General features: G+C 44.1%; 1 protein-coding gene across 2 annotated transcripts in view; it reads left to right on the top strand.

Annotated features, from left to right (window-relative positions):
- The window catches only part of SDF4 (stromal cell derived factor 4), a 32483-nt gene extending 11368 nt beyond the window's left edge, over window positions 1-21115 (top strand). For both annotated transcript variants that reach the window (XM_075277665.1, XM_075277666.1), the window contains exons 3-7: window positions 4976-5112; window positions 5657-5770; window positions 8297-8455; window positions 15018-15193; window positions 17380-21115. In XM_075277665.1, coding sequence (XP_075133766.1) covers window positions 4976-5112; window positions 5657-5770; window positions 8297-8455; window positions 15018-15193; window positions 17380-17556 — 763 coding nt within the window. In that variant the 3' untranslated portion in view covers window positions 17557-21115. The remainder of the gene's footprint in view (window positions 1-4975; window positions 5113-5656; window positions 5771-8296; window positions 8456-15017; window positions 15194-17379) is intronic.
- Window positions 21116-26897: the final 5782 nt, after the last annotated feature.

Raw genomic sequence — 26897 nt, 5'->3', positions numbered from 1 at the left:
TATCTATCTATCTATCTATGTACAGTATCTATCTATCTATCTATCTATCTATCTATCTATCTATCTATCTATGGTATCTATCTTCATTAATTTGTATAGTGCCATTAATTCCAATGTGCTGTACATTTGTGAAGAGGTTACATGTTGGTTTTGCATTCACTGTACTTTTACTAAATAGATGACCAACGTGATACAAGTAGGAAATCAGAACTCTTATATATTTCTATAACGTGTATGTGTGTATGTGTGTATATATATATATATATATATATATATATATACACAAAGTTTTAGGCAGGTTAAGTAAGAATAGTTTCAGAAACAAAAGGTTTAAAGGGATCCTATCACTCAGACACAATTTTTTCTAGGTATCATGTCGGAATAGCCGTAAGAAAGACTATTAGTCTCCTGCCTTTCATTGTCTTCTCCGTGCCGCCGTTCACCTACAATCCCGGTTCTTGTCGGTATGCAAATGAGCTCTCTTGCAGCACCGGGGGCGTGTCCCAGCGCTCAAACAGCACTGGGGGCATCCCCAATGGTGTGAGAGAACTCTCCAGCAACGCCTCCATCTTCGCCAGCAGTGTCCTCTTCAGCCTCTTCCTCCAGCAGTGACTTGTAACTTCTAGGCCTCGGTCCTTGGGCAGAGCAGACTGCGCATGCCCACAGGCCACGAGAAAATGGCCACTTGCAATACTGTGCAAGCGGCCATTTTCTCGTGGCCTGTGGGCATGCGCAGTCTGCTCTGCCTGAGGCCTAGAAGTTACAAGCCGCCGCCGGAAGAATAGACTAAAGAGGATACTGCTGGCAAAGATGGAGGCATCGCTGGAGAGAGTTCTTTTGCAGCATTGGGGACACCCTCAGTGCTGTGAGAGAGCTAATTTGCATAGCGACAAGAATCGGGATTGTAGGTGAATGGCGGCGTGGAGAAGACAATGAAAGGTAGGAGAATAATAGCCTTTCTTAAGGCTATTCCGACGTGGTACCTAGAAAAAATTGTGTCTGAGTGATAGGATCCCTTTAATAGTTTACTTTTGTCAATTGTAGTGAATGAAGAAAAGAGAAATCTAAGCACCATTAATATTCGGTGTGACCTTTGCCCTTTGCTTTCCATCAGTTCTTCTCGGTACTTGCAGACAGTTTTTGAAGGGACTCTGCAGGGAGGTTGTTCTCGCCATCTTGGTGAACTAAGCCCAGATCTTCTGTAGATGTAGGCCTGGTCCAATCCGTCTGTCTCTTCATGTCATCCCAGACGGACTGGATGATGATGAGATCAGGGCTATATCTGTGGGGGCTATATCATCACTTCCAGGACTCCTTCTCCAAAGGGCAAAGGTCACACCAAATATTGATGGGATTTACATTTCTCTTTTCTTCATTCACTTCATTTTAATTGACAAAATAAACTATTAACATTTTTAGGTTTTTGCTCAGTACTACGTATATCTAATATATATGTGTACTATGAATGTGATAGATGTGTGTGCTTTCATTGATGTATGCCACGGTATATCTATGGTAGCAGTATAAAAAGTCTGGGTCAGAGGTGTATGCTCAAATGTGATGTGAACGTAATGTTGGCAATTGCAGATAACAGGACGAACACATTCATTTCTATTGGCCCTTAAACACAACAGCACTTTTTGCGCCATTGTGTCCTGTTATGATGTGTCTCCTATTTTTGCTTGCATTTGCAGAAATTGATTTGCAGTTTTTTGTGGATTGCAGTTCAGTATTTACGGGCAGTAAAACCACTATGGTCGTGTACATGTAGCCTTAAAAGAATTTCTATGTAAAGTCTAGTGATCGGCCGTGCACATCATCTACGCTATGTGATCAAAAGTATCCAGACACCCCCAAAAACATCCGTTTTTCATATTAGGTGCATTGTGCTGCCACCTACTGCCAGGTACTCCATATCCGCGACCTCAGTAGACATTAGACATCGTGAGAGAGCAGAATGCGGCTCTCCACAGAATTCACGGACTTCGAACGTGGTCAGGTGATTGGGTGCCACAGATCACGCAGGTCAATGCCATACGACGCCTCGCTTGGTGTAAGGAGCGTAAACATTGGACGATTGAACAGTGGAAAAACGTTATGTGGAGTGACGAATCACGGTACACAATGTGGCGATCCGATGGCAGGGTGTGGGTATGGCGAATGCCCGGTGAACTTCATCTGCCAGCGTGTGTAGTGCCAACAGTAAAATTCGGAGGCGGTGGTGTTATGGTGTGTTCGTGTTTTTCATGGAGGGGGCTTGCACCCCTTGTTGTTTTGCGTGGCACTATCACAGCACAGGCCTACATTGATGTATTAAACACCTTCTTGCTTCCCACTGTTGAAGAGCAATTCGGGGATGGCGATTGTATCTTTCAACACGATGGAGCACCTGGTCATACTGCACGGCCTGTGGCGGAGTGGTTACACCACAATAACATCTCTGTAATGGACTGGCCTGCACAGAGTCCTGACTTGAATCCTATAGAACATCTTTGGGATGTTTTGGAACGCCGACTTCGTGCCAGGCCTCACCGACCTACATCGATACCTCTCCTCAGTGCAGCACTCCGTGAAGAATGGGCTGCCATTCCCCGAGAAACCTTCCAGCACCTGATTGAATGTATGCCTGCGAGAGTGGAAGCTGTCATCAAGGCTAAGGGTGGGCCAACACCATATTGTATACAGCATTACCGATGGAGGGCGCCACCAACTTGTAAATTATTTTCAGCCAGGTGTCCGGATACTTTTGATCACATAGTGTATGTATCACTACTACAGAGCCAGATAACTGTTTTTCCAGACCCTCTCCCCCTGTCTTGACTCTCCTCCTATAGTAGATGCAAGGGGTAGGTCGCACCCCCATACATATTACAAGACTGACCGGTCCTATTGAAATTGGCAGGTGTCTATAGGTGTCACTCCTATATCTTGGCCAGGACGTCTATTTGGAAGGATCTGGACACACTGTGGTGAGCCCACTTACCTACCCTCACACACTATATAAGATTCCCATTAATTTCAGTGGACGGCTCAGCTTAGGCTAAATCTTTCCATATATTTAAAACAATATAAAAAAGTTTTGGTTTTTTTGTTTTGTTTTTTAAATCTCAATTAAATTAATATAATTTTATTTTACTGCCAAAGTTTCGAATTCACTGAAATCCAATCTTATTGAATTAATCTGAAATTAAAACCACGATTCTAATTTTGCCAGTTCTACATCCTGCCCTGCGGATATCTGATTTGGGGAAAGAACAGCGTGCGTAAGGTGCGCCCACACAGCCCCGACCGGTTCTATTTGGAGGCAAAAAGCTTCCACTGCCGAGCAAATGTCACTCGGTGTACAAAGTGCGAAGCTGCAGAGCGGAGCGCGCCTCATATAAGCCCTGAGCTGTGCACAGAGGAAGAGAATTTACATAAGAATCTGCTGTGAAATTTATCGTGTGGGCGGGTATGGTGCCGCGGTTAGGGCAGATTGATGACTCCGTCTTTTTAACACTGTAAATATTTACATAAGATCTTGGTTCTTTTTCTACTTTTATTTATTTTTTTAACAAAGTGTTATGCTTGGTTCACATCTGCGTTGGTATTCCATCTGGGGGAGTCTGCATGGGGACCCCCTGAATGGACTACCGAACGCAAGGGGTAGTCCATTCAGGGGATGCAGTAAAAGCACATGGACCCCATAGACTATAATGGGGTCCGTGCGCTGCCCGCATGTAACATGCAGACAAGAAAATAGACTGTGAACTACTTTCCTGTTCGCATGATCCCTGCAGAGATCTGGCGGCAAGCACATGAAACCCATTATAGTCTATGGGGTCCATGTGCTGTCACTGGCACACCGCTTGCAGTTGAATTCAGTATTATTCTGTTTGGGGGGTCCTCATGCGGACTTCCCCGGACGGAATACGAACGCTGATGTGAACGAGGCCTTAGGGCTCAGTGGCTAGCGTGGTCTTGCATCACTGGTGTCCTGGGCTCGAATCAGGGGCATAGCTATAGGGGGTTCCGAGGTAGCAACCACTACCAGGCGCTGGAGCCTAAAGGAGTCCAAAGGCCTTTCTATACTACAAGACCAGTATTATAGATGGTAAGTGGGGACCCCGTTACAGACTTTGTATTGCGGACAGGGAGCGATGTGAGTAATGACAGTCTATATACTCTGCCTTGGAGTATGTTGGCACTATGTAAATGAGTAAAATAAAGAATTAAAGGGGTATTCCCACGTCGCATACTCACCAGTCTTGACTGCTGTAAAATCTTCTTTCTTCCTGGTTTCTTGCATCATTTGGTGGGCGGGGTTTCACATGCATCCTGCCGTTTAGCTCCGCCCCAAAATTACTGTGTAGCTCCGCCCACCGCATAGCGTGATTCTATGGGGCAGCTGAAGGGCCATGTCATCAAAGGTCCTTAAACACTATATGCACAATATTGGACTATGATGTACAGGCAGCAGCAACTCCATTCTGTGTTACATACAGAGACTGCCTATCTCTGCCATAAGGAACACAATTGTATTAGCTAGCCTGATAACTGGGAGAACAGAAGACGAGTCCAGAAATGAAAGCAGCTCCCCTCCTCTCTCTGGAGCAGGAAGGTCACGTGGTGCAGACACAGGAATAGCTAGATACACAGGCTCGCTCCTATGCACTTAGCCCCTCCTCCCTCCCCCCTGAGAGCAGCAGATACATCACTTGACTCAGGAGCAGATAAGTCAGGGCTGTGGCCACAAAGAATTGAATAAAGTAAGATAGTGGACAAACAAAGCAGTTTTGCTGAAGCAGTGTATTTAGGGAAAGTCTTACATCCACATTAACAAGCAGTATAGATAGGATCCTTGTGATGGGACAACCCCTTTAACCCTTCTTGAGCTGGGCTATTAAGTACCATTTGTGTGCAGTGCTGCCCTCTGTCATTGCATTATGGTTGTATGTAGCAGACGTATTCTTATGTTTTTGGCTTTCTCTTTAAGGGTGGACAGGAATAAGGACAAGCAAATCAGTGCACAAGAAATGCAGCGCTGGATCATGGAGAAGACCGAGGAGCATTTTCAGGAGGCCGTAAAGGAGAATAAACTTCATTTCCGAGCAGTAGATCCAGATAATGATGGTAATGACTTTCTATTATACAAATCTAAACCTGTATTATCTAATATTCCAGATTATTGGGTGGTCACCCATGGAGTCTGGCAATTGGTTGGACAGTTTTCTACTGTCTTTGCCATTGAGGGTCTGGCTCTGGTGCAGATACAAGAGCTGCATGATCAGATGCCATATCGATGAAGAAACTGTCTTTAGACTTGCTGTGGAAGCCATTAGGTTATAGGCTGCCCGGCAGTGAACAGAGGAGCACTATGGGGAGAGTCAGGTGAGCGTGTTTGCTTGCACGTGGATATTCACTTTGAACAGCTGGTGGCGCTATACCATGTAAGTGAACATAACTCTTCACCAGATCATTTTCCGAATGGGCTATGCTTCAAATAAGATCTATCCTTTATTCTATGGATAGAAGGTGAATTGCTGATCGGTGAGGGTGCAGCTGATGTCGTTCCTTATAGGTCTCTCACTCCACATGGTTCTAATTCCCCTTATGCTGTCTTTTTAGGATGCACTTTCTATTTCGCTTCTTAGTATTGCATTCATGTGTTATGCAGGACACGTGTCGTGGGACGAGTACAAGGTCAAGTTCCTGGCCAGCAAAGGCTTCAATGAAAAGGAAATTGCTGAGAAAGTTAAGAACAATGAAGAGCTGAAGATTGATGAAGAAAGTAAGTTTCATGCTGAATTTCAGACTTAAGTATGGCGCCGCCTCAGGTCACAGTGAAGTATTGTCAGGTGACCTGCTCCTTTCCTTCTTACCTATGGGCTATTTCTAAGAAAATAAGATGCACATTTATAGTATTTTAGTAAATTTTGGAGTGATCTTTTTGTAACTCGTGTTGTCTTTCCTCTGTTGTGACTTCTGAAAACTTGTAGTCAAATTTACAAATTTCCCCTTGTTAAAAGGGAATGTCCCTACAGTCTGACACTGGGAACACTGGTTGGGTAATGTGAGAGGGATGTCTCCTGTATACAGCGGTCCTTAAAGTCGCAATGGCCTCAAGGTACAATATTTTCAGGATACAATGGTCTTCACAGGACGATTGTACTATGAAACCAGACTCGTCATACAATGTATGGCTGGATATGAAGTATTAAAGTATCATACATGAAGATAATTTCTGGCACCAGCTCCTGGGCCCCTTTGCATTGCCCCTGTCACCACTACAGTCAGTACTACCTTGGCGGTGGCTATCATAGTGTCTCCCATTCAAGGGAACTCAAGCCAACTGTCTATTACATGGTCAGCCATTCCTTGGAAATGGACACCATGTAATACTACATGTTCCTGTAGCCTCCTGTCTGGCTGCTGGGTGTCCTGCCAAAGTGAGCTGTTTAGAATGAGGGGCCTTCAGGTTTAGGGGCGATCATCTGATTATTCTGGTGGCCATATACTGAAACAAATAGACAACCCTTTTTTAACCCACCCAAATGTTTTTCAATCCGTTGCTTGTTTTCAAAGTCTATTGACAGGAGATCGATCAGGAGGGTGAAGGGAATTTTTATTTTTCATTTTTGGAAAGTAGTTGTCACCAAAGGCACTTCCTTTCCCTGTACAGTGTGGGAAATAAATGAGTTGGCGTCGGTTCAGTTTCCTTCTCAATCGCTTTGAGTCATGACGGTAATAACAAGGTATCAAGTTAAAACTGTACAGCCACATGTGTATATATTTTATATATATATATATATATATATATATATATATATATATATTTATATTTTAGAAGGAATCTTCAGAAGGTGATCTGATCTCACAGGGGGTGGGCACTGCTCCAGCTGTGGGACAATAGAGTGGGCACTTCCAATATTTTTCTCCTTTTTGATACAAAATCCTGTAAATTGGTCACGAACTGAATTAGTGCTAGGCAGTATTATACAGTAGTAAGATCATTGCCTGCATATAGTGGGGTGCTCAGTATTCACTAGCTGCTGGCTTGTGTAGTTAGTGAGGATCAGTTTTGGGTAAAGTCTGAGTCCGAAAAAGTTACCCGCTCTGGCTTCAAAATAAAATGTTTTTTAATTATGTAAATTTTAATATTGTGTAATTAGTTAGATATATTTACATGTTTTTATATTTTACTGCTTCTGTCTGACCATGGCTCTAAGCCATTAAAGTAGGAGTCACAGTCAGGCTGTTGAAAAATTGTATTTGGGGTCAGTGGTTTGGCCTACAGACTACACAGCCATACCCGGTGAGTAAATGGAGCAGTCTGCTGTTCCCCTGCACAACCAGGTGGTCTGCATAGAAGAGGGCACAGCTCTAAATCACTTTATCAGTGGTCCGATCCCCATTGATCATATCCTAGCGATATCACTTTATAATATTGGGGTAACAGGCCTAAGAAAACAAATTTTTCAGTGCCCCTCATTCCCCTACTATGTAACAGTACCCAGGTGCACCACCTTACTTTTGTCCACAGCACCCTACATGCACCCATCACAATACAGCCTTCTTCGGCCATGCTCAATTCAAGCACATTTCCAATGGATACTACTTATTGCGTTTCCACCGACTGGTCAGACTATGGTTGGTGACTTTGATGATGTCAGAGTGCTATGGCAAGGTAGATATTGGACCAGCAACAGCAAGAAGGAGGACATGGTGGTAAGTGAATGTGGCAGTGGGATGATACTGGTAGCAATGTCTGTGCACTCTCGTTTTACTGGCAGAACTTTCATTTCTTGCAGTTTTTCTCTTCTTATTAACGGACATTACACTTATGTTCTTACTCAGACTACGTGACTTACACTTGGATTAGTCAGTTCTGGATTGACAGGTGCTGCTTAAAGCCTGACTCCCTGATACACAAAAGGACTGAATTGTATTTGAGCGGGTCCATCTGACACGTATGGTGCTGTTTGTAAAGAAAAGTTGCCATATTGTTCTAATCCTGGGTGACCCATTGAAATTGAACTCTAGTCTGTCACTAGTCATGTACGGTACGTAATCTCATTCTGTGTATAACACTAACTACCGAATGACGAATTGATACAGAAAGTTTTTTTTTAGAAAAGTGTATAACGTTTCATTACACAATGGATAAGCTTCATTTGTCGAAACCGAAAGACTTAGTAATTCTGTTACTTTGTAAAGAAGCCGTCCTATAGAGAGAGGTCACTGGTCACTAGATTTTGATATATTCACCTCACCAGAAGATATTGGGATGTTTATCACATTTCCTTTTCTCTTACAGCACAGGAAGTATTGGATAACCTTAAAGACCGCTGGTTTCAAGCCGACAATCCTCCGGCCGACCATCAACTGAACGAAGAGGAGTTCCTGTCTTTTCTGCATCCAGAGCACAGCCAGGGGATGCTCAAATTCATGGTGAAAGAAATCATTCGGGACCTAGGTGAGAATATTTAACATATATAGGCCTGCTTGTGCTTGGCGAAGATCTCAGATCACATTCTTAATCTTAAATACATGGGGTTATCTCCTTACAAGTTGCCATTGGTTGCTTTCGTTCCCTGCTGTGGGCAGAATTGGACTTGTGAACAGTTGAATTCCCCAGTGGGCGCCTAAGCCAATTGGGCCCTGGCATGGCAAAGTATACTCATTGTATTTCATTCATATACTCGTAGTCATCTCAACCGGGCTATATATCAGTATAATATACTGGGCAGATTATATAAGAAACTCTCTAGAGTTTATATACTGTAGATACACTTGGCAGCTGATAAGGATATCTAGGTGCAGATTCAGTCTCCTCACTGGGCCAGACTATAAAGCACTGCAGATGCATTGCACCCCTTACCCAGCCAGTAGCCTTCTCTTCGCTCATCTGACTCTTTGAAGTAAGGGGCCACATAATTCCCCCCCCCCCCCCCCCCTATATAGTCACATGACAGCTGTTCCTTATTCTCTCCTGTGTAAGAGCCTATTCTCTATGGATACACAGCATAGGATCTGGGACAGCTGTTAGTAACATGCTGACCGCACAGGCTGATACTAGTGCAGTAGTGTAATGCAAGTATACAGAGATGATATGGACCTGTCCTTCACTTCCAGGGTAAGTAGTGATGTCTTGGGAGGTACCTGAGAGCACAGAAATGCAACCCCCCATTTACTTTGCACCACACCATAATTGTGGTTGGAAATCAGCTATATATGTCCGAAGCAGAGAGTGTATATAAAAATGTGTTGCAGCTGTTTTTTGAGCTAAAATATTGCTGATCTATCCTAAATATCATATCTGCGAGGGTTTGACTCCCGCCATCCTCACCACTTAGGTGTTCTCAGCAGCTGATACAGAGAATGGAGCAGGAAGCAGACAGTGCTGTTCTCTGTTTAGCGGCAAGTTAGGTTCCATTCAAGGGAACAGGAGCTGATCTGCAGTACCTGTTGTGGCCACTATATGGAGTACGGAGCTGAGAACTGCTGGTCATGAGGGTGGTGAAATGTTTATAGTGAAATGTGTCAGTGCTTATGGTATACGTCAGGGATGTTCTATAAGTAAGCGCTATGTGGTTAGGTTATACCTGAACTCTAACGCTGATACTATAAACGGATAATTGTGGGGTCTTGCTTAGAGACTTCATGCATAGGCACGCATCATATGTCCATCATTTATTCGGTGAACTATACCTATCCCAAGGGTATTTAAGAATGGAACATTTAAAGGCAATGAGTAGGGATCGCAATGTAATTCTACCTTAAGTTTTCCACAAAATGGTCTCAGTCCCTGTTCTCAGATAAGGGTTGACAGGATATCTCTCCATCACTGTTAGCCTTGGCGTTAGGCCTCACTCGTTCTCAGCTTCTCTCGTGGTCCTCAATGGTCTTTCATTATATGGTGTATTTATTGCCGTGCTATAAAGCTATTTATCTAAAACCCATTTAAAGGGGTTGAGCAAGACTTCGAAAACATGGCTGCCTCCTTCTTCTCGGGAAGTGACATCATTTCTGTTGGTCACATGGCCATGCTGCAGCTCAGTCCCCTTCATTTTATTGGGATGGATATGTGGCATTGCCATGCAACCAAAGGGCATGATATCCCTTCCTACGGAGAATGCAGCAGCCATATTTTCATGCCCTGCTCAACCCCTTTAAGGTATCTTACAGAGTTTGCTGAATACTTTTGGTAAATACGAGTATCATGTACATGAATCTGCAAACACTAGAGAGTGGAAAATATGACTCGCCCCATGTGCCCACCTCCCCGGTGACAGGTACGGCTTAGTCAGTCTGGTTACCACAGCACTGATAGCAATGATCTTGTGGTAAGACAGCGCAGAATACTACTGAGGAAATGGCTCACTTAGGAGGGAAAACAACTTCTGTAATATGCGCAGGGTTCATTGTCTTCTGTGTGTTACAGAAGGAGGCATACAAACTGTATATACTTATATAGCAAATGGGGAGAGTTCTCCTCATAGCGCCCCAGTACTCTATATTCTGGAGGTAGGTTGTGAACTGCAGAGAGATGGTGCGGGAGAGGAGCGAGACCTTCTCTACCCGCCTGATGGCTGTATACATGACTCTCTATGGGCACCATGTATATGGAGGGGGGTGAAGGCAACAATGGCTGCTACTCCAGTCCTGGCGATCATGTGCCGGGGAGTTGCAAGAGCTGCGAACTACTAACAAGTGTAGTCTACTGGGTCCTAGCAGACTTAGGCTCCGTTCAGATCAGGGCTTTAATCTTTTTAATAGATGCAAAAAGGAAAAAAAAAAGGATCCATTTCTGTACGTCTTTTTGGATAGACACCAAAGTATGGGGTGGTCGGGAGGGGGGCGGTGATCAGTTACGGTTCTTTTTGTGAACCCTGTTGTCTATGTAAACGAATGACCAGCTACTTGTATCCGTTTCTATTTTGCATTCACTCAACTGATATAATAAAAGTATTTATAAAGCGTGATCTGAATGGCGCCTTAGATTCACTTTACGGTTCCTCAAAGGAAGATGTTTTTTGTTTTTTTTTTCTCCCACATGGTGGAATTTCAGATGATCGATGATCGTGAAGCAGAATCCCCCCCCCCCCCCCCCTTAATCCCTCGATTCCACACGTCTGGAGAAATATGTAATAATAGAAAGTTTACTGTTAAATTGTCCCCCAAAGTTTTTATAATATAGGTGTATAGGGATTTAAAAAAAAAACCCACCTAATTCTGCCCCAATGATTCAACACTGTACAAAAATGGCTAATGGGCAAAGTGATATTATACATCAGACCTGGGCAATGTACGGCCCGCGAGCCATATCCGGCCCCCTGACTGATTCAGTCTGGCCCGCATAGCTTGACTAGGGAGGCATTTCTTAGTGCCAACAGGACAGTGCAAGAAGATGGAGACATGTGGTGTGTGTCCTAAGGTACTGAGAGTGGAGGGAGGGGGGATGTGAGATGCAGAGTGAATAGTGTGTGTCTGTGCCTGAGTAACCTAGAGGCAGATATGGAGGGGGAATGTTATACTGGGGGCAGATATGGAGGGGGAATGTTATACTGGGGGCAGATATGGAGGGGGAATGTTATACTGGGGGCAGATATGGAGGGGGAATGTTATACTGGGTCAGATATGGAGGGGGAATGTTATACTGGGGGCAGATGTGGAGGGGGAATGTTATACTGGGGGCAGATGTGGAGGGGGAATGTTATACTGGGGGCAGATATGGAGGGGGAATGTTATACTGGGGGCAGATATGGAGGGGGAATGTTATACTGGGGGCAGATATGGAGGGGGAATGTTATACTGGGGGCAGATATGGAGGGGGAATGTTATACTGGGGGCAGATATGGAGGGGGAATGTTATACTGGGGGCAGATATGGAGGGGGAATGTTATACTGGGGGCAGATATGGAGGGGGAATGTTATACTGGGGGCAGATATGGAGGGGGAATGTTATACTGGGGGCAGATATGGAGGGGGAATGTTATACTGGGGCAGAGATGGAGGGTGAATGTTATACTGGGGCAGAGATGGAGGGGGGACATGAAATGAGGCAGATGAAGGGGGATATGAAACTGGTAGAGAAATGGAGGGGGGGGCATGATACTGTGGGTAGATGAAGGGGGCACTTAAACTGGGGACAACTGGAGGGGGCATTAAACCGTGCAGGTAGCTGGAGGGGGACCTGTCTGCCTCCAGTTGCCCCCAGTTTAATGTCACCCTCCAGCTACCCCTACAGTTTAATTGTTGCTTCCAGCTGCCCGAGTTTAATGTCCCCTGTAGTTTCCACCAGTTTAAAGTGGAGCACCAGGAGAGGGACTTAAAGGGGTTGTCCCGTCACAAGGATCCTATCTATAATGCTTGTAAATGCGAATGTAAGACTTTTCCTAAATACACTGCTTCAGCAAAACTGCTTTGTTTGGCCACTATTTCACTTTATTCATTTTTTTGTGGCCACAGCCCTGACCTGAGTCAAGTGATGTGCCTGCCTGCTCTCAGGGGGGAGGGAGGAGGGGCTAAGTACACGGGAGCGAGCCTGGAGGGGGGGGGGGGGGGGGTAGTTTACCCTTTGGGGGACAGGTGAAGCCAGCAACATCGCTATGCTTCTGCCCTGCATGAAGACAGCAGCGGCAGAAGCGATGCTGCTATTCCGGGGCGGGGGGGCGGAGGAGGGGAATAACAGCATCGCTTCTGCCGCTGCTGTCTTCATGCAGGGCAGGCACATAGCGATGTTGTTGGCTTCACCTGTGCCAGCATCTAACTCCCCGGCATCCGCTGTAATAGGCAGATGCTGGGGACTGTTAGACGACGGCACAGGCACATCGCTATGCTTCTGCCCTGCATGAAGCCAGCAGCGGCAGAAGCGATGCTGTTATTCCGCTCCGGGGTCACATATGCAAAGCCAAGCGGCGAGATGCCGCCGGCCCTGCATGCAAGCTCATACACCAGTCTAGCCTTCACAGTGCTAATACAGACCCGCAGGGTGTCGGGTCTGTATTTGCATTGTGAAGGGTAGACTGGTGTATGAGCGCGCACGCAGGGCTGGCGGCATCTCGCCGCTTGACTTTGCATATGTGACCCCGCCCACCAATGACGAGACAAAGCCGGAAGACAGAAGATTTTAGAGGAACGAAGACGGGTAAGTATGCGACGTGGGAGTACCCCTTTAATACTGTGGGGCAGCTGTAAGGGAACATTATAATGTGGAGGCATGTAGTGTACAGGTCACTGTAGGAGGATTATACTGTGTGGGGGCACATGGAAAGATGATTGAGAATGGGTGGAGTCAACATAGAAGTGGGTGGAGCTAAATTTGCCACGGCGCTCATGGCCCTCTAGAATAGTTTCAATTTCTTATGCAGCCCCATGGGAAAATGAATTGCCCACCCCTGTTATACATTATACTAGTATTCTAATATATTGTTATACAAACATTGTTATTTTTTCATATTTTTTTCTTTTCAATAACACAAAGGTATTTTTCTCTGCAAAATAAATAGAAATACTACTATCAAGCATATCTCCTCCACACTTGTGCCAGGCCAAGGATCCTTCTGCCATAATAACTTCCTACTTTGTGGGTCCCCTGTATAATAGATTATTATAGTATATTTTATGTTCTATATCTTATTTGAGTTCTTGTCAGTGACACCCAGGGTTAGGTCAGTGACGAGAGAAGATTCTGATGTTGCGGAGACAGGAGCTGATGTCATTTGACATATGAGGGGACATTACACCGTTACACACGAGTCATGTTACTTGACATGTCGTATCTGTCACATGCAGCGCTGTATGCAGTGACACAGTGTAAAATTAGGGAAGAACCCTTGTGACCTTATTTACTCAGTAACAGAAAAACTGAACTATCTGCGCTTTAAAATGCCACTTCTCATTGTGATGCATCTTAGTCTGTCAAAGGGGTTTTCCACGCTAGACTAATCCTTATTAGTGGTGGTCCAACTAACTACCAGGACCCCCATGACGCACTCTTTGTGACACAGACTCACCATTTATGTGGCTCTCAAGGCCACATATATCCATTGGGTTCAATAGAAGTCAATCAGGGACAGTAAAATTACTTTTTTAGTTATATTGGTTTTGTAGTTTTGGTTTTGTGGATATATACCCACAGAAATGGGTCATGTGATGTATTAAAGGGATCCTATCATCGAAGGTCATTTTTTTTCTGAGTACCACGTAGGAATAGCCTTAAGAAAGGCTATTCGTCTCCTACCTTTCCTCGTCTTCTCCGTGCCCCCGTTAGCCTACAATCCCAGTTCTTGTCGGTATGCAAATTAGTTCTCTCGCAGCATTGGGGGCGGTCCTCCACACTGAGACAACATTGGGGGCGGCCCCAATGCTGTGAGAGAACTCGCTCCAGCACCACCTCCATCTTCGTCAGGAACATCGTCTTCACCATCTTCTTCCGGCTGGGTAAGAGTGAAACGCATGCGCAAGTCGTCTCTGCCTGTGGGCAGAGTCAACTTCACATGCGGGCGGCCATTTTTTTGGTGGCCAGCCGTATATGACCTACAGTAGCGTACTGCGCATGCGTGCACATGCGGCCGGCCACTAAAAAAATGGCTCTGCCCACGAGAGACGACTTGCGCATGCATTTCACTGTCACCCAGCCCCCAATGCTGCGAGAGAATTAATTTGCATACAGACAAGAGCTGGGATTGTAGGCGAACGTGGGCCTGGAGAAGACTATGAAAGGTAGAAGACGAAGAGCTTTTCTTAAGGCTATTCCTACGTGGTACGCTGAAAAAAATGACTTTCAATGATAGGATCCCTTTAAAGGGGGTTATCCTCGTAAAACCTGCCTGCTGTCTTCTTCCCAGGATCTAGTCACTTGGTCATGCTGCATTTGTATGGGTTGTAGCATGGCCATGTGGCCATCAGATAAGATGTCTCTACCTGAGAAGAAGAAAGCCGCCATGTTATATCCTCCTGGATAACCTCAAGGATGAGTTATTCCAACTTATGTTGTAGTTGTATTGCCTGTTGACGTTCTGTCTTCTCCACAGACCAGGATGGAGATAAAAAGCTGACTTTATCGGAGTTCATCTCGCTTCCTATGGGCACAGTAGAGAACAAACAGGCTCAGGATATTGATGATGAATGGGTCAAAGACAGAAAGAAAGAGTTTGAAGAGGTTATCGATTCCGACCATGATGGCATTGTTACAATGGAAGAGCTGGAGGTAAGTTCGATGAGGGCGGTATGGTCTATAGACAGACTTGGGCACCTCCTTAAAAATATCAGAAGTTAGAGGGGCTGCTTTATTTCTGAAACTGTACCACACCTGGCCACGAGTTGCCTCTGGTATTGTTCCAATGGAGTAATACCACACACAACTTATGGAAAGGCTAGCACCCTATCTGAAGGAAAGACCTATTATGTATGAATAAGGCTGAGTTTACATCGTAGGAACTGCAGAGAATCAGTGGATAGAAAAGTCCTACACGAAACACACACTTATCTTCAATGGAGTCCACCAGTGGGTAACCTCTGTTTTAGTGGTCAGGCCCTCCGTTGTTGGGGTCCCCTGGCAGAGCCGAACGATGGAGAGCACGGCGCTACTGTGAACCTGGCGTAACTGGAGACTCTTTGGATCATGCCCTGAAAATGGGCTCTTAAGCAGTCCCAACACGTTTGTCTGCCAACACAATTTCAATGGGCCTGGCCGAGCATCTGATGTGTTTGGGAAAGGATGATAAGGCTGCTAGATTACAGGGAAGATAAGACATGGCTTGTAATGTGGTCTCTCCACCCTATCAGGACACCATGCATGCCAGTAGAGGAGCTGGCCAGTGTGGCTCCTTTACAGCAATATTCTCATGTCAGCATTTATGGCTTATGTCCATAGTATATGTCTTAAATAACTAGTAGATGCAGATCTATTTTACCCCTCTCCATTCACTTACGGTCATGATTATGGCACTATTATCGAAATTGATGGTCGCAGAGGTGGGAATTGCATCTATTAGGCTATACTATGGATATAGCTATATACGGCGAGATGGGAAGACCCTTTGTAAAGGCAATGAGATGCCACATTCAGGGTTCTTTTTCTGCATGATGCGAACCTGCCACAATTTAAAAAAAAACAAAAAAGCATTGTGATCCTATTGTCCTGTACCACAGATGGATGGCATTTCTAGGGCCTACTTCCTCATGACAGGTACCATTTAGGTCCCAGAGTCCAGGCTTGTACAGTCACCATGCCCTGCCTGCCCTCCCCCAGCTGCCAAAACTAAAACCAGTCTGTTCTCTGCATATCTGAGGACCTTGTTCTTGTTGCTTTAAGAAAAGAATAAAAAAAATTCTTAACATACAGATAATATGTAGGTGACAGGTGTCCATAAAATGGTCATATGCTGAAGAGTGAGCTCATGTAATTTTCTGGTTAGTTTTGCCCGATTTATAAAACCTTGGAGAACCCCTTGAGGTGTTAACCCTGAGACTCTGCGGCAGCTTTTACTCCTACCTGTTGCTGCTCTAGTTTAGTTTCATTTCCTAGAGGGACAGTGACGGGGCTTTTTGGCATTGGGATGCAAGTTGTAGTGAAAATAAATTAAAGGGATTCTACCATTAAAATCGAATTTTTTGTCCACATAGGAATAGCATTAAGAAAGGCTATTCGACTCCTATTTTAGATGTGTTCTCCGCGCCGCCGTTCCGTAGAAATCCCAGTTTTTGACGGTATGCAAATTAGTTCTCTCACAGCACAGGGGGTGTCCCCAATGCTGCGAGAGAACTCTCCAGCGCTGTCTCCATCTTCTTCAGGAACGGGTCTTCTTCGCATCTTCGTCCGGGAGTTGGCTTCAAACTTCTAGGCCTAGGGCAAAGCCGACTGCGCATGCCCATCAGCCACAAGAAAATGAACACTTACACAGTACTGTAAGCGGCCATTTTCACGTGGCCAGCGGGCATGCACAATTGGCTCTACCTGAGGCCTAGAAGTTTGAAGCCAGTGCTGGAAGAAGACGCGAAGAAGACCCTTTCCTGAAGAAGATGGAGGCGGCGCTGGAGAGTTCTCTCGCAGCATTGGGGATGCCTCCAGTGCTGTTTGAGCGCTGGGGACGCCCCCAGTGCTGCGAGAGAACTCATTTGCATACCGGTGAAAACTGAGATTTCTACAGAATGGAGGTGCCAAGAAGACATCTAAAGGTAGGAGACGAATAGCCTTTCTTAAGTCTATTCTTACGTGTTAGGGACCAAAAATTTGATTTTAATGGTAGAATCCCTTTAAGGAGTTGCCATTGAATTTGTAGCACAATCCACTCTGCTACATACATACCCTTGTAATGACTTGGTTCTGATAACAAGCTGGTCTGGCTGACATGCCAGGATTTATATACTTCACCATGACGTGTCTTTTTACAGGAGTACATGGACCCCATGAATGAGTACAATGCTCTGAACGAAGCCAAACAGATGATCGCTGTGGCAGATGAAAACCAAAATCATCACTTGAGCCTAGAAGAGATCCTGAAATACAGCGAATACTTTACAGGCAGCAAACTGATGGACTACGCTCGCAACGTTCACGAGGAGTTTTAGGTTCCCACCGATCATCCACAGGATCCGCCCATGGCTGGAGAAGTTCTTTCTGTGGCTGAAGAGCTTTTCTTGTAGCTTAATGGGAGGATTCACACCAGTTTTGCTGCTACTCTCCCTGTGTATTCTTAGTGTGCAGTATTGATCGGGGGGCCGTCGCCTTACTCCCACCATTTGCGATCTTCATGGCAGATTTTGCACATAAATTACGGCTTTTATTTGCTTAGGTGATTATCCTTCATCCTGTTCATACAGTGACTTGAATCGCCTGAAGGGCGCGCTCTAAAGCTTCTCTATGACCTATGACATCCAGCGACGCAAAAATAAAAGGACTTGGTCATGGTAAATGGTGAAACCGTCCATGTAAAGTGTATTATATTATAGATCTTTTGTTTATACGAAAAATTTAACTATTTATACATCCTGTCTTTACTTCTTACTCGTTTCTGTTTATTCATGTCGGCTCTTAGTGGTGGGGGAGGGGAAAGCATAAAAAGTTTCATCCAGAATGCGCAAATCCATGCTTTTCCCAAATATATATATTTTTTTCTTTCTTTTTTATAGTATCCCTTATTATAAAGGTATGGCGCTACTCAGTTGTCAGTAGCGTTGCTATTCCATTACATGTTTGTGTTACAGGTCCATACAGCACAGTAGGGCACGTAGACCTATATAGGGCCATACTGTACCTCCGTACGCCTCTGGTTTCACATGTATGAATCGGACAGAAAATAAAATATGACAAGCTCAGTCGGCTGCTTTATTAGAAGAATAATCCGGTAATACAGCACCTTATGGCGGCACACAGAAGGCCCATGGCTCTGTAGTACAACGTCGCAGAGGATCCATGTGCCTTTGTATACCTTTCTGACCGCTTAAGTACACAATATGGCTGCTTCTTGGCGCTGAGTGCTTTGTGGGCATTAACGCAATGTGCTAGAACACTAGCAACAACTGTATAGGCTATTCAAGAAAACTAGGTAAATGCAAGCAATTTATTTATTTTTTTGCTACCCCAATTTTATTAAACCTGTTCCCAAATGTTCTTATTTTTATTGCCCCAGTGTATCTAAAAAGATGAAGTCAGGGCTCGTTCACATCTGCGCCCGGGTCTCCGTTCTGCAGGTTTCCGTTTCCTGCACAAAACAGAGGCAGAAGACGGAAACCTGCAGGAGTCTTTCATACCCATTCATTTGAATGGGTTTGAAAGATGTGTGGCGGTGAGCGTCTTATGCTCTCCGCCGCGAAACCGCTTTTTTTTTTTTTTTTTAAATCTGACACAGTCGGACATGCAGTACTATGTGTCCGGTTTTAAAAAAAAAAAAAAACCGGTTTTGTGGCGGAGAGCGTAAAACACTCACCGGCGCTCACGGCTGGACCCGGTCTGACAGCTTTCTGTCTTCTGCATGCAGAATGATGAATATTTGCAAAGTTACATTCATTTACTTTGGTGTATGTGTGAGGTCACTTATATTCTAAGAGGGTTAGAGAAGAGTGGAACCCCCTCATTCAGCAGCAGCCATCTTGTTTAATGGTTTGTTCCAGGTTTATAATGTATCCCCCACATTGACACGACAGAACATCGTCAGTGGTCCAAGGGGCTCCCACTTTCATGATCAGTAGGGTCAGACCCACACCAATTTATAGTTTATCCCCTATCCTGTCCATAGGGGGGGGATACACTGTAGATTTAAAAATTCCAACTGCGCTGGTGTCAGTAGAGCGACAGTATGTAAGACGCGCAAGTTGGTAGAGGTGGTGACAGGTCCTCTTGAAGGTATATAGATCAAATTCAGGACAGCAGCCGTCACCTAGCATAGAGCATATTTAGCATGGTATACAGAAACTGAAATTTGGTGACTGATGCTCTTGAACAAGATGGCCATAACGCGACTTCACTTAACACATAACTAAATTTCGGCCAACTTTTGATTTCCTGACAGTATTTGTGTCATTAATAAATTTTGTAATATACTTTAACAAATTTTGTCTCCTTTCTGTGAAATCCTGCATTTTTCACTCTTTCCTTTGCTGTTCCTGCCTCTCACTCAATGTTACGGAGTGCGGGACTGTGTAATATAGAACAATCTTTGGTGTCCCATGAAAGAGGAACTTCTCTTCTTTCATAGGATACTAAGGTGACACTGCTATTTGTATTATTTCCAGGTTGAAAACCATCGGGATTGGGATATTTATATCCTATATTATACAGTTGCATAACTTTCCTAATCCTGACTGTGTTTTCAAGCAGATCTTTATGGAAATAATTTAGATAGCACTGCAGCCTTGTGTTGTATGAAAGAAGAGAATTTCCTTTTTCATACGGCACCAAAACCAAGTTTGTAAGTTTTCTAATGCCTGAGATATAACTGTTTGTAGTGACCCTCCCCTCATTCTCTCTACATATTATACAGTAACATTCAGTGAGAGGCAGGAATAGCTCTGGATACAGAAGCCAGTGAAAAATACAGGATTTCACAGAAAGGAGCCAACATTATATTCAAAGTCAGTGTCTTTTGGCCTCAACCTGCACAATAAAGGCATTTGCATTATGGGTGTCTAATTGAGGCAAATTCTGCGACCTGACTCTGCCGTCAGTACGATACGGCTATGGCTTTAGTCTGGAGCCTTTTATATGGGGTTGATAGGCAGCATGTCTACCTAGCACGTAGTCTATGCTCTAAAGTGCAGAATTGGCACACAATAAGGGTCACATATTTTTGCTCTAGGATTTTGTGGGGGGTTTTTCTAATATTTTGTTTCCTCCATTAACTTCCTTTAAACTAGTACCAGTGTATAACCCAAATGACCCCTAAAGGAAACCACAAAGACTGGCATTTCCCTGGTCAACCTTTTGGATTAAAGTCCCACACATTGAGAAATACAGTTGCAAAAGTCGCCCTTTGCGTGCAAATTTGGGACTCTTCCTGCTCCTGGGCCAGCCCCTATGTTGTACAATACAGTGAATGTCACATAACCATAGTGATTTAATTTGTCTATTTTTTATTTTATATCTGCCTAATTTTATTCTATATTCCTAGAAACTGATAGAAGATCATAGACGCCGTGTTCTAGTGTTACTAAAGAAATAATCGTTTTATGTCCTGTGTATCGTGTTCTATGGAGATGATCTGATGTAATGTTGTAGATGGGTCTGTCTTCATTATCTGTAGATTGTGTTTGCTGTACAGATGTAGCAGAGCTGATTTTGCTATACAGTATATTGCTTTTGTGGGGTATATAATCTTATACAGCACTGTATGGGGCACTACATCTGCATGCAGGTCTACCTTTAGTCCTATGTACAACGCCGATTGTAATATGGCATAATCTCTTCTGAGCGACAAGCTCTGCTACATCTATACGTGGTCTTATGACCATTGGGATAGTGGGGAGCGTTTGAGGGATATGTGGCCGTGATGGAGACATCACATCACTTAGATACATGTAATTTATTTTTATACATTGGTTAAATATCAACCTATTTTCTATAGATAACATTGTGCACCAAAGTCATCTGTTCTACTCTGCTTCTGAAGAAATAAAGGAATCTGTATCTCGTCCATGTGTTGGTGTTGTCTGTATCCGGCAGGAGATACCGGGGGGAGGGGGGTATTTACACACTAAGGCGGCCATTGTGGATCTTGTTCTCATCCTGATTGGATACTAAAGGGATTATCCTTTTAGGATGGGTTCACACTACCATTATAAATGTCCATTGTACTCATGGGACTTTATGGGATGAGAGCAACAGGCTTTAAGGACCATATGCTGACACCCGTACTTTTTTTTCTCCCCCCCCCCCCCCCTCCCCCTTCCATATGCAGGACTGTATATAAGGAATCTTTTTTTTTTTTATTTCTTCTCTTTTTGTGGGCCAGATGTTATTTTTACTTTATATCATTCTGGGGAATTTTGAGGCTTTTATTTATTTTCCTTTAATTTTTTTGGGCTGGAAAATTGCAAAACATCAAAAACCCCTTTCAAATTTTCAATCTTTTTTTTTAATTTTTTTTTTTTTTTTTTAATTTCTTTCCCTCTCCATGCTACATTCACCACATGGGAAAATAAATTTTTATAAGTTCTGTAGTTCAGGCCATCGGTAAATAGATGCCTTGGTCATGTTTAACTGGGACATCTAAGTGGTCTAATGTCTTTGATCAACGCAGCTATTGTCACGGGCCTCCATTTGTATTCCAACCGGGGGAGTCCGCATGAGGACCCCCCACCCCGAACGGAATACCGAACGCAAACTGCAAGCGGTCTGCCAGTGAAAGCACATGGACCCCATAGACTATAATAGGGTCCGTGTGCTTGCCGCCAGATCATGTGGACAGGAGAGTAGTTCACAATCTACTTTCCTGCCTGCATGATTCGTGCGGGGAGCATGTGGCAAGCACACGGACCCCATTATAGTCTATTCTCAAAATAACTCTTAATGGCCATAGTTGTACAGAAAGATGAGACGTCTGCAGTGGCCGCTACTTTTTGTAAGATTTTATTATATAATTTTGATGTGGATTTGAAATCTGCATTTTTCCATGCAAGAAGGGTTTTTTGTTTTGTTTTTTTTTTTTTGCAGTGTGTGTATGAGATTTCGATTTGCGAAGCCTAAAGGATCTGGAGCACAGACCTCAATATGGTGAGGAGGATTACAATTATGGAAAAATCTGGGGATTCTGATGTGTAAACAAAGTTGTCCTGTGATCATGGGGCGATGGGGAGTTTTTTTTGCTTTTGTAAGAGGGAACTTAGCACACTATGGGGCAGATTTATTTTAAAATCTCTAAAAGCAAAACTATTTTATTTGCCCATAACAAACAATGACTTGGCAGCTTTCTTTTTTCAGGAGCAGAATACAAAGTGAAAGCTGTCCTGTGATTGATTCTTATGGGCAGCTAAGGCCTGGTTCACATCTGAATTCGGTAATCCGTTTGGGGGAGTCTGCATGGGGACCCCCTGAACGGACTACCAAACGCATTGACAAGCGGTAAGCAGTGAAAGCACATGGACCCCATAGACTATAGTGGGGTCCGTCTGCGCGCTGCCTGCACGAATCATGTGGATAGGAAAGTAGATTATGAAGTACTTTTATGTCCGCATGTTCCTTGTGGACACCACGCGGAAAACACATAGACCCCGTTATAGTCTATGGGGTCCGTGTGCTTTTATAAGCTCACCGCTTACCAATGCGCTCAGTATTCTGTTCCAAGCAGAGAAAAAAAACTAGACTTTCTGTGAAAAGTAATGTGGCCCTCTACAGGGGGCCTTAGCCTCAAGGTGTATGCTGCAGATTATCTGCATCAAAATCTGCACCAAATCCGCACAAAGAAATGACATGTTGCAGATTTTAAAATGTATACCATCTGTCAATTTCTGAAATGAAATCTGCATTGTGTGCACAGATTCAGAAAATCTCATTGTTTTAAATGCAACCATTTTACTCTGTGGATTTTGGACATGAAAATCCACATGGAAAATCTGCACTGTGTACATGTACGTTAAGAAGGATGCTGAAGATAGATCTTGTAAATCCAATATGGAAACCATCCTATAAACCGTGCATTGATCATCTTCTTTGTATTATGTAAGCGGTTGTAATGTCTGCCTCTGGCACTTTCGTACTAGGCTCTCGTATGTTCCACCGCTATATGGAAGGAGCTGGTTACACCTGGTATGACGTACATGAATGAATGACGCTGATTACAATCACAGACCTCCTATGGCATACCTGCTGTGCTGTGTGTAATACTCTTCTATGTCACAGATCTTGTGGTAGATATTCACCAGCGGAAAACTAGTAGCTTCTAGTCTAGTGTGTAGGTTTCCACTAGAGCTGCGTTGTTCATATGAAGTGAGTAACTGCTCTGTATCCACACCTCCATGACAGTCTGGCTGCAGTAGCCTTCAATGTTAGGATTAAAAAGAGTCCACCACCGCCAAAATCTCTTCCAAACCAGTTATAGAGGTTGTTAGGATCCCCTGAACAGAATCCTAATCTGCATTAAAAAAGCAGTTACCTAAAGAAACCCACGGACCCCATAGACTATAATGGGGTCCGTGTGGTTTCTGCACGAAAAATACAGAGAGAAAAGTCCTGCTCCTTTCTACGCTGGAGTAGGGGGATAGGAAGACTGATGTTGACCATTCCAGTCTTCATAAATAGATACTTGTCTTTAAGTCACTTAGCACTCATCTTTAGATAGACAATACTTTTTCCATAACCTCCTCCCTAGATTTAGAGGATCACAGTCTGACATTGGGGTCCATTCATTCCCATGCGGTTAATTTGCAAGCAATAATTGCCGGTATACTCGGTCGAAATTACAAAAGGTAATGAAGGTATGACCGTAGCTCAGTTGTATTTAGTGCTTTTTATTCACTGGTGTGTATATACCACCACAATCGCCCCCTTTCCTTTTCCTGATATGTTCACTGTGTTAACCACATCAATAGGTGACAACTATAACAGACACAGACATGAGCCCACCAGTCTCTGCTACTGCAGTCACACGTGAGATTTCTAATAAAAGATGGAGTTTGCAATGCAGTTAATATCTGACCATATGAGGATACTGCATAGATAGCAATTCCCTGATAAGGTGTTATCAGAAATACCCCTGGGGCACAGGAGAATCATGACTATAATACCATTGTGTGCAGGTGGCCATAATATGAGCACATAATAGATGTTTTCTACGCTTTTGATACCGGTATTGATGACCGATTCTTAGGTCATCAGTATCAGATCGGTGAGGATCCAATACCAGACACTCGCTAACTTAACTATAAGGGGTCTCAATGGTAGCAGCTGTGACCAGACCCAAAATTCAGGTGGGTCCACAGGTAACCGTCACCACACTAAGACATCATTCACACATCTGTTTTTCACATTCATATGCCATCTGGATTTGTTTGTCCCTGATGTGGATGCGTAATGAATATATCAGACCAATGCAAGTCTATGGTTATATATGAAAAAAAATGGAATCCATCTCAACTATTTTTCACTGACCCAAAGACACAGATTTAGAAATACTTATAAAAATAAGGATGTGACAAATGGATTAACCACGGACAGCACACAAACAAGGATTGGAAGTGCACAGTGGATGGGGCTGGAAGCAGATAGCTCTGTCCATTGTGTAGTGCTGCAGATCAGATCACATTCACGTGAATGGAAGTTAATCGGCAGTCACCCAGGACATCCACTATGCAACAGACGGAGGTGTTCAAGGCCCATCTGCTGTCTATTCCTGGTGCTGGTAGATGCTGCTTCCATCTTGTAGTGAGGACTTGTCCAAAAAATAGATCATCAAGCCTGGAAAGCCCCTTTAGGGGGGGCCCCCATGGGCCAGAAACACCGTGATTTGCTCGCAGCGGAGATGCTGTTGGAAAAATTGCGGCGTTGTACAGTGCAAGCAAAGGGGATGGGATTCGTGCGAATACTATGCTCACTTTGCGGAAAAAAAAACGCAGTGTGGACAGCATGTCAATTATATCTACGGAAACGCCGGCGGCTTTCCCATAGATATAATGTTAAGAGAAAGTCCGCGGAGGAAAACTCTGTGAACTTTCTCTTAAAAGCGCTGCGGAAAGAACCACAATGCGTTCACGTCGCGTTGCAGCAAGGAAGAGGTTTTGGGGCGTCAGATCCCGCTAGGTTCTTGGCAAACTATTTGGTCCCGGGCTGCTAAATCCTCCACATGTATTACCTTCCAGGAAACCCAGTATAAAATCCTCATGTCCTGGTATCATACCCCCGTATTGTTGCACAAACTTAACCCTGCCCTTTCTCCTTTATGTTGGTGCTGCCAGTCCTCATTGGGCTCGATTTTTCACATATTTTGGGATTGTCCCCTTCTCCGCCCTTTTTGGGAGGAGGTGCAACTTATTACAGAAGATCTTTTTATCCAGGGGGTTCCGCTGGATCCGATGATTTATCTACTTAATTTGCCTCCTAAGCAACTGGGTAAGAAAACCTCTCGTTTGTTTTTGTACCTGTGTACTGCGGCAAAAACTCTTATTGCCCGTCATTGGAAAGATGTGCTTCCCCCTACCAAATCTGAATTGATTGCACGTCTTAAAGATGTGCGCAGCCTCGAATATATGACAGCCACCCTGAACCATTCAGTAGAGGGTTTCGATTCCATCTGGTCGTCCTGGCATGCTTACTGTATAACGCATGGTTTTTGACCTTCCCTTCCCCTTTCATACCTGTTCATATTCCCCCCCTTGCCTGCCCACCCTTTCTTTTTTGGCCTACCCCCCCCCCCCCCCTCTTGTCTGTTATGTCAGTCTCTTTTGTCTGCTCGTTGTAAAGTGTTAATTGTTTTATGCGGTTGTGGAGGGCTGTTACTGTTCCAGGCTTTTCCTTTGTTTTATTGTATTTTGTATGTCTATTTTTTATGGTTGTATATCTTGTTAAAAATTTAATAAAAATTACAGTTTAAAAAAAAAAAAAACACAGCAAAATCTGCAACAAAAGAAGCTGCGTTTCCGCATCTCAGCCTTTGGGTCCATTCACAGGGAGTTTTTTTTTGGCAAGGATAAAATCTGCTTCAGGAATTAGGAAAGCACAGTGTATGGACCTTTAAAAAAACCGCTAGCGGTTTTTCCACACGATTTTGCCAATTCCACTTGTATTTTCCGCCTCCCATTGACTGTGTTGGTTTTTGTAGGCGGAATATGCCTGAAGGAAGCTTTTTTTACGCTAGCGGAATCCATAGACCTCTATGGGGAGGCGTTTTTTTCCACGTGGATTCTGTGTCCTTGCTAAAAAACTCAGTGTGAATGTACCCTTAAGCATTCAGTGCTGAAGGCTGAGTGTATACAGGATACAATTGTCCTGGATTCCGGATCCTGTCCCGGTCAGCAGGAGGTATATTCTGGCTTTAACTCATATACGTCCTCTCTGGACGCAGATGAGTTGCATTCAGTGGTGAAGCAGGAGCCGTCCGCTCCCTGCTTCACCATTCGCCCATTTTCTGCTCCAGGAGCGGTAGGGTCGATGAGGTGAATATTAGTATATTATTTATGTTTCTTTGGTAGAAGGGGAACATAGTACTAAGGGGGGCATTAAAGGGGTTTTATTTTTTTAAAATAGGGGGGGAGGGGTGGGTTCACCTCCCCCGGCCAATTTTTTTTTTAAAAAATTCCCAGACAAAGGTCATGGTGGAAGTGGCTAGAGCTAAATTCGCCATGGCATGCATAGCGCGCCACCCATTCTGCCCCTCTGTCTATCCATTGAAAGTCTCCCAGTATAGCGCACAGAGTGAGAAGACTCAGTGAATAGTATAGCTGTTGCCCATAGCAATGAAATACATTGTTATTTTAACTATCCA

This window comes from Leptodactylus fuscus, chromosome 6 (assembly GCF_031893055.1).
Source record: "Leptodactylus fuscus isolate aLepFus1 chromosome 6, aLepFus1.hap2, whole genome shotgun sequence".
Classification (NCBI taxonomy): domain Eukaryota; kingdom Metazoa; phylum Chordata; class Amphibia; order Anura; family Leptodactylidae; genus Leptodactylus; species Leptodactylus fuscus.
The sequence above is the reverse complement of the archived record's forward strand: the minus strand, read 5'-3'. Positions and strand labels throughout refer to the sequence as shown.